Source organism: Oryza sativa, chromosome 10 (assembly GCF_034140825.1).
Source record: "Oryza sativa Japonica Group chromosome 10, ASM3414082v1".
Lineage (NCBI taxonomy): Eukaryota > Viridiplantae > Streptophyta > Magnoliopsida > Poales > Poaceae > Oryza > Oryza sativa.
In genome coordinates this window covers 23233411-23242662 of record NC_089044.1, presented here as the reverse complement: position 1 = coordinate 23242662, position 9252 = coordinate 23233411, and the positions used below count along the sequence as shown (strand labels likewise).

Here is a 9252-nt window from a genome sequence, read left to right as displayed (position 1 = left end):
AAAATAAGTCTATTTAAGGTCCCTATTCTTTAGACATTGACATTTATATGTCTATTTTTAGTCCCTATACTTTGTGTACCGGGTCTGGCCTGCCAGCCCATCGTGCCGGGCCGGCCCGACCGTGCCGGGCCGGCCCGACCGTGCCGGGCCAGCCCAGCGTGCTGGCGGGGAGGCCCAGGCATGGCCCGACGGTCGGGCTGGGCCGGCATGGGCCCGACCCAAGTCGGGCCGTGCCGTGCTTGGGTCGGGCCAAAAAGGCGTGCCGTGGGCCGGGCCTTATGGCCAACTATACTTGTGAGCACGGTTGGGCAGCTGCTGGGTGAGGAGTACCGGTAGCTCAGCGGCGTCCGCGGCGAGGTCGCGGAGCTGCGGGACGAGCTGGCCACCATGAACGCGCTCTTCCGGATGTAGTCTGAGGCCGACGACGGCGCCGCCGTGGACCACTTCATCCGGGAGTGGATGAAGCAGGTGCGCGAGCTCGCCTACGACGCCGAGGACTGCGTCGGCCTCTATTGGCTCCGCATCAGGTGCCGCCCGGGCGACGGCGTGCGCGGCAGGTTGAAGCACCGCCTCCAGACCTACCGCGAGCGCCGCTGCCTCGCCGCCGAGATAAGCGCCCTCTCCATCAGCGAGCGCCACGCCCGGTACGGCGTCAACCGCGACGCCCTGTAGCACCGCCGCTTATTCCCTTCTTATCAGTCATATTCTTTAACTGCTGCTCCGGTGGCTGCGCACGCGCACCGCCATGACAGCCACCAACTCGTCGGCATCAAGGGCTAGGCGGACGCCCTGGTCGAGCTGCTGATCAAGCAGCAGCTCGTCGGGGAGCAGCATGTCAAGGTGTTCTCCATCGTGGGGTTCGGCGGCGTCGGCAAGTCGACGCTGGGCGAGGAAGTGTGCCGGCTGCTGGAGATGGAGTTCCCGTACCGAGCGATCGTGTCCGTGTCTCAGGCGTTCGATCCCACCAGCAGGGACCGCCGCAGTGACCTCATGGAGCTTCTCAAGCGCGTGTTTCGGCAGGTCGTTGAGGTCAAGGCGGAGAATGAGATACTCCTCAACGGTCGAAGGAGGACCTTCGCTCCGAAGTATAGTTGGCCATAAGGCCCGAGGCCCGAAGGCCCGGCCCACGGCACGCCTTTTTGGCCCGGCCCAAGCACGGCACGGCCCGCCTTGGGTCGGGCCCGTGCCGGCACAGCCCGACCGTCGGGCCGTGCCTGGGCCTCCCCACCAGCACGCTGGGCTGGCCCGGCACGGTCGGGCCGGCCCGGCACGATGGGCTGACAGGCCAGACCCGGTACACAAAGTATAGGGACTAAAAATAGACATATAAATGTCAATGTCTAAAGAATAGGGACCTTATATAGACTTATTTTAGCTATTTATATACCACAGCACAAAGAAGAGGGAGGTAAAATAGACTTTTTTTAGCTATACAATGTCACAGCCCAATAGGAGGGAGAAAATTTAGATTTATTCTGAGGAAAAGCACGATGGCCCATCGTGCCTTTGGGCCGGCCCGGCACGGCCCGAGGCTTGTTGGGCCATGCCTGGGCTGTGAGTGCGGCACGTGGGCTGGCACGGCACGGCCCGGTGCGTCGGTCGGGCCGTGCCGGCCCGACAAGCCTCGGACCAGGCACGGCCGGACCTGGGCCGTGCCGTGCCGGGCGGCCCACATGGCCATCTATACTCCGAAGCCAACAAACAACTCAACCACGACGATGCTGGCAAGATGAAGAAACTCCTGGATGGAATCGACGATTGGAAATACGAGAAACTGGACAAGGAACTCCGGTCCTATCTCAAGGACAAGAGGTACGTACGTACGTACGGTACTACTACCGCTCCATCCTAAAATAATTGTATTTTCTATCCTTTACTTGAGAAAATACCTGTACGTTGCTACGGAAAACTAAAATTATATATGATAATTTTCATGATCCAAGCCCTTTTAAGAGAATATATTCTTCATGTTACGCGCGCACATAATTTTTGTCAAGGTCTAAACAACAGGTAAATTCTTTTTTCATAACAGCCTATTTCACATTACACCAGATAAATTATTCTATTTGTATAAGACCGTGACACAAAATAATTGAAATCCGATCTTGACACAGACTTCGTGTCACACACGAACATGATCTCGATAAGATGTATAGAAAAAGTTACAACTTTAATGTACAAGTCTCAACATTCGTACCTATGAGATTGTAATATCGCATATGCACCAACATTAAAAGGACGAATCCAAAATTTTAAGTACCATATCCGAATGTATAAAAGAAATAAGAATGAAAACTAAATGATGCGGGATGAGAGCATAAGTTACATTTTTTTACACATGCATCGACTAAACTTAGAAAATAAATAAAACAATAAGTTTTTTTCTAAAGATTTCAGGGAATCAATAATCACTAAATTGACTCAAAAATTAAAAATTCTCCACGGATAAATCTACTCGGTCTAGTAGGTTCCAATAGCCTCGATGAACATATCGTAATCTACTCGGTCTAGTCGGTTCCAATAGCCTCGATGAGCAGATCCTTTGCCCAACTAATTTTTTTGTACACTTATATAGATGGTGTAATTCATAGTAAAAAAAGAACTACTTAACTTTTTTAGATAGCTCCCACATATAAGATGGAAAGCTCGTGGGGGTGTGTTAGTGTAAAAGAATTACTATCAGGGTGCAGGAGGGGGCACGTAGTAAATGTACGTAGCCACGGTAATTCTCACGTTGTCGGTCTTTTTTTAATAAAATGAAAAATGTCTCACAACTTTGACACTTAATTACTACTCTCTCCGTTTGACGTTTTTCTTAGTTAAACTTTAAGTTTAACCAGTTTGTACAAAAATATACTAACATTTTCAATACAAAACAAATATATTATCAAAATATATTCAATGTTAAATTTAATAAAACTAATTTGGTGTTGTAAATGTTAATATTTTTGTGTATAAACTTGGTCAAACCTAAAAAAATTTGACTTAAAAAAGTCAAACGTCCTATAATATGAAACGGATGGAGTAGTTTGTATATGTCTAAATTATGTTTTGAATACCAGGTCTGTTTTTTTTATAGAAAATGTCTTACTAAACCATCTCACACATTTGGGGACTCAGGGACAATTTCATTTTTTTTAATAAAAAACTAAATGGGGCAATTTCATCTTGGATCTAATACGACGCATCATTTTTAAGTGAATGTACAACAAATCTAAACATACTCTACATACAATATATACTAAGAGCAATTTTATGGTCCTTGAGAAGGTACTATGAGGTACCACTTTTTCTAGAGATTTGCTCCGGTCCAACAAAAAATACCTCGAGGTACCGGTACCTCCCGGTATCAAATCATTTACGATCGTTGGATTTAGCTAGACAAGATGGACATTTATAGATCCAATGATTGGAAATGATTTGGTACCGTGAGGTGCTGATACCTCGAGGTACTTTTTGCTGGACCAGAGCAAATCTCATTTTTCTATTGTAAATTTGGTACCTCTTTGTACTTAAGTACTAGAAGGTACTAAATTTTACACTAAATTTTTGGTACCTCACGTATCTCCTCAAGGACCGTAAAATTACTCGTATAATAATGCATACGACTAGTTAACTGCAGGTACCTCATTATGGTGGATGACATATGGACCATACGAGCGTGGGAGGCAATCCAATCCGTGTTGTGCGATAACAACCGCGGCAGCAGAATAATCGTGACCACTAGGATAGAGGCTGTGGCCAAAGCATGCAGTCCTGCTATTGGTGGGCACCATATTCATCATACGCAACCCCTCGAGTTTGAAGACTCCAAGAAGTTGTTCCTCAGCAGAACATTTGTCAACAAGGAGTGTCCCGAGGAGCTGGAAGATGTAATGGAGAATATTTTGAAGAGGTGCGGTGGCCTGCCATTGGCCATTGTTAGCATTGCTAGCGTTTTGGCAGGTTACACGTCACCAGGAAGCAAGGACAAATGGGAATCAATCTACAAATCAATTGGTTCTCATATGGAGAGCAACCCAACCCTTGAAGGGATGAGGCAAATACTTGCACTCAACTACAACCACCTGCCTCATGAGCTCAAGGGTTGCATGATGTACTTTAGCATCTTCCCAGAGGATTATGAGGTCAACAAGAATCGGCTCTTGTGGAGATGGATTGCCGAAGGATTGGTTACGGAGAAACGGGGCTTGTCCCTAATGGAGGTTGCAGAGTCCTATCTGGATGACCTGGTCAATAGGAACATGATTCAATTGCGTGAAGATATCGAGTACTATTGGAAGGCCCAGATGTACCGTGTCCATGACATGTTCCTTGAGGTCATGGTGTCCAAGTCCCTGGAATCTAATTTTGCTAGCCTGCTAGGAGGGCAGTATGCAACAATGTCGTATGATAGGATTCGTCGCCTCTCCATTCAGGGCGATGATGACAGGCTTGAGAATGCAGAGCAGCCTAGGAAAAATACGGCAGCATCCGCAGGCGTAGATGATGGGATACTGGATTTGGAGCATGTTCGATCACTAAGCATGTTTCAGCATACAGGGAAGAAATTGCTCGATCAACTTGGCAAATTCAGGCTGCTGAGGGTACTTGACCTGGAAGGTTTCAAGGGCGCCCTGACTAAGGATCATATGGGTTATATTTGCAGGTTGTACCTGCTTAGTTTCTTAAGCTTAAAGGGCATAGAAGTCGAGGAGGTTCCAAGTGAAATCGGGAAGCTAGAACATCTGCAGACACTTGATGTACGTCAGACGTCAGTTCGCGGGCTGCCAGATACCGTGACGAAGCTGTATAAACTCGAGCGCCTACAGATCTCCTATAACGGTGATGCCAATCTAATGTGGAAGCTACCCCTGGAGCTTAAGAAGATGAAGATGCTGCGAGAGGTGGGCTTCTCAGTCCTCGGAAACCATCTCCAGGTTGCACAAGATGTTGGTGAGCTAGATCATCTTCAAGAGATGGTTGTCTACGTCGACGACATCACCTTCGACGACAATGTTCTCACAGAGTTCGCTAATTCTTTGAGCAAGTTATACTCACTCCGGCGCCTCATCATCGGAGACGTGGGCTACGGCAAGACTCTGAACTTTCTCGACCAGCTCCCCTCGCCGCCACAACTTCTCCGGCACCTTATGATCGCCGGTGGCATCGATAGGTTGCCCAGCTGGATCATGTCGCTCACATACCTTGTTCAGTTCAACATGTCGTGGGGGAAAGTTGCTGGTGACCAGCTATTCGATGTCCTGTGTGAGTTGCCCAGCCTCGAGACCATCTGCATTCACAATTATTGCTACGAGGGCAATGTTCTAGTTGCACGCACTAGACACAGGTTTCCGGAGCTCATCACTTTAAGAATAGCCTCTGGATCAAAGCTTCCCAATGTTATTCGGTTTGAGAATGGAACCATGCCAAAGCTCGAGAACCTGCTAGTTAACTTCACTGACAATGATGAGAAGAAGATTATTGGCATCAGGCACCTGACCAGCCTCAAAGAGGTACAGCTCTGGGGTAACGAGAGCAACCTTGCACTACATCGTGCACTGAAGCATCTCAAGAGTGAGAACAAGAGGCGCCTTTTTGAGTCCAGTAGCCAGTTTCAAATTGTAGTGAAATACGAGTGATTTCTCTTGTGGTTTCCTTATTTGTTAGTTTCTAATTTCTCCCAGATATCAAAGTAAACTATCCTATTATACGCAAGGATGAGGAATGCCATCATGTTAATTAAGATGCCATCTTGCCGATTGGAGAGCACGCTTATGGAGATATTCACTAGACATGGGTGGCGGTTCATTGAGGGAATCGATGATTGAACAATGTTGTCCATGACTTGGCATTCGATTTTTTTTTCTTCTTGTTGTTGCTTGATTTGTCACGTTTTGTTTTCAAGTTTGTAATAATGTACGGCTATGTGCATCATGCATATATTGAAGAGGCTGAGATGCATTTGTTTTTTTTCTTCTTGGCTGGTTTCTCATGTTTTGTTTACAAGTTTGTATGATCATTCTTATTCCTTTAAAAAATGTATTACTAACTTAGTAGGTGGGCGATTTAGTAAAGAACTTAAGAATCAAACATCAAAGTGCAACAACTTAATAAGTGGATGTGTTCTAGTATGAGAACTTGAGAATTTTGTATTTTGGTGCAGCAAGTTGGCTAGATATGTTTGTTTTGGTTAATAAGTGTTTGGTGAGATTTTTTACGAAACAAATATACCATCACATAATAATCTTGCGGATATATATTACCTTACCATCTTGGATTTAATCTATAGGCTAGAATTATGTTGCTCATCCAATTTGCACCATCAGTTTGGAGTTTCTTATTCAACTTCTTAAATCTCAATCGAAATACAAAATTTATAGAAAATTTAGTTGACTTTTAGTTACTAGAATGACAAATTTTAAGTATACTTATACAAATTTGTGCAAATATATCGACAAAATAAGTACGTCAAAACTAAATGAGTACATAAAAAAATCAAAATAATTAAGTTGTTGCGCATCACTTCTTAATTTATTATAGCAAAACCACACCCATCTTACAAGTTGTTGTATTCATGCGCTCACTTATTAAGTTCATATACTAGATTTCACCCACCTATTAAATTGTTGCACTAGCATGCTTACTTCTCGAGTTTTTATACTAAATTGTACCCACCTATTAAATTGTGCCACCGGCATGCTTACTTCTTTAAGTTCTCGTACTAAATTACACCCACATCTAAGTTAATGTACCATGAATGTAATTTAATTATAGCTCATTTACCTTTTTTTAATTAGGTCGCCTACCACTGAAAGTCTAAGTTAATGTAACGTGAATGCAATTTAATTATAGCTCATTTACCTTTTTTTATTGAATTACGTCGCCTACCACTGAAATCACAACGCCGTTAAATCCAGAAAAATCCGCTCCCATAGGGAGTCGAACTTAGGACCTCAGGTGCTACTGAGGCTCTTGTAACCACTATGTTACAAGCTCTTTCGTATAGCTTATTTACCTTTGAACTGTGTATTTATTCCAATCCCACCCTACACAGATATTTTATTCACGAGAACACCAGCTGGTCGGTTATTTCGAAAAGAAAAAAATATATTTATTTCTGCTAGCAATAAAGGGAATGACTAAAATGTTCTGCTAGCAACGAAGTAAGTATGTGATGATAAAATTAACGAAACTAATTGGCTAGGTTTGGCCCAGAAGCAAGCAAAGAAAAAGAAAAAAAGGACATTAAAGGAAGAGGCCAGAGCGAGGCCCATCAAAGGAGATTTTTTTTAGGAAAAAGTACACCGAAGGTCCCTCAACTTGTCATCGAATTACAAAATTATCCTTCAACCGCAAAACCAGATATAGAACATCCCTCAACTTACAAAACCGTTCATTTTAGGTCTTTCGGTGGTTTTAACCCCGGTTTTGTCTGACGTGACGGCTGAGTCAGTGTGGAACCCACGTGGGTCCCACATGTCAGACTATCCGCGTCATCACCTCACTCTTTCCATTGTTTCCTCACTATAGTTGGCCATAAGGCCCGAGGCCCGAAGGCCCGGCCCACGGCACGCCTTTTTGGCCCGGCCCAAGCACGGCACGGCCCGACTTGGGTCGGGCCCATGCCGGCCCGGCCCGACCGTCGGGTCGTGCCTGGGCCTCCCCACCAGCACGCTGGGCTGGCCCGGCACGGTCGGGCCGGCCCGGCACGATGGGCTGGCAGGCCAGACCCGGTACACAAAGTATAGGGACTAAAAATAGACATATAAATGTCAATGTCTAAAGAATAGGGACCTTAAATAGACTTATTTTAGCTATTTATATACCATAGCACAAAGAAGAGGGAGGTAAAATAGACTTTTTTAGCTATACAATGTCACAGCCCAATAGGAAGGAAAAAATTTAGACTTATTCTGAGGAAAAGCACGATGGCCCATCGTGCCTTCGGGCCGGCCCGGCACGGCCCGAGACGTGTTGGGCCGTGCCTGGGCTGTGAGTGCGGCACGTGGGCTGGCACGGCACGGCCCGGTGTGTCGGTCGGGCCGTGCCGGCCCGACAAGCCTCGGCCCAGGCACGGCCGGGCCTGGGCCGTGCCGTGCCGGGCGGCCCACATGGCCATCTATATTCCTCACCTCCTCTCTCTCACTCTTCATCTCATTTGGGCAGGGCGGCGGCAAGTGGTGAGGTGGCTGGCGGGCCGGCAGGGTAAGGCAGGAGAGCAGGCGGCGGCGGCGCCCGAGCAGGGGGAGGGCCAGCTGCCCGTCTGCCCCAACGCCGCCGCGGCGCGTCGTCGTGGTTGCGGGAGAGGCTATCAAAGACGAGGAACAGCGCGGCACGGGGCCGAAGGCGAGCACGGTGGTAGGAGGAGGAGGGCGGCGGCCGCCGGGCAACCAGGACGACGGCCATCGCGCCGCGGCGGGATCCGGCGGGAACGAGGGGGACGACGACGCCGACGAGGAGGAGAGGATCCCGTCGGGAGGAGCGGGCTTGGGCGAATGATATACGGTGGCAGATCGGTGGAGGTGGCGGCGGAGCAGGGGAAGGAGCGGGCGAGCGTGGCAGCGTTTACCCGATCTTGCCCCTGACGTCGAAGCCGTCGAGCGAGCCATTGCCGCAGAACTCGGCGAACGGCTTCCCGCTCGCGCCGGCGTAGACCAGTGGGTAGAAGGTGTTCAGCGAGTCGTTCGGCTGGTACAACGACTCGCCGTCGAAGTAGAGGTTGTTCCCTAAGCGCACCGTCGTGCGTATCGACCGGTCCATGGTGCTAGCGGCAACGGTGAGCATCCACGGTGCCATTGAAGTCGCAGGCTCGCAGCACCCCTTCCACTTGGCTGGCGGCGGCGGCATGCCGGCGTCGCTGAAGGAGAGGTGGTCTGGGAACACGCCGACAATGACGCCAGAGCCAGCTCCCGAGCCGCCGTGGGATGACGACGACCACCGCTTCCCCTGCGGTGGCGGCGGTGGCGACGGAGCACTCAGCCCGAGGAACTGCGGCGTGTGCGTCTCCACGCTCTCCACGCTGTCTCCGCGACGCACCGTCTCCGCGCTCTCCACGCTGTCCGCCGGCGCCTCCACCGTTGCGGAGCTCGGGAGCCCCCAGTTCGAGCTCTTTCTTCGCCGCCACCGGCCTCCACGTCCACCTCCTCTGCTGGGAGGACAACACCGCAGTTGAGGCCGACGTCACGCACGCGAAGAAGAGCGCGTCACCGTCACGACGGGGAGCGCGAGGATCACCCACCGAAGCTGCCGCTCCGCCATTGCCCTCGCCCG

The 9252-nt window shown here is 48.8% G+C and overlaps 1 protein-coding gene across 1 annotated transcript; it reads left to right on the top strand.

The window, feature by feature from the left end:
- The first annotated feature begins 207 nt into the window (after positions 1–207).
- LOC4349442 (disease resistance protein Pik-2) lies at positions 208–5791 on the top strand. Its single transcript, XM_066304581.1, is given in 3 exon segments — positions 208–669; positions 781–1085; positions 3623–5791. Coding segments are annotated over 3 exon segments (2766 nt in total). The 3' UTR covers positions 5622–5791.
- Positions 5792–9252: the final 3461 nt, after the last annotated feature.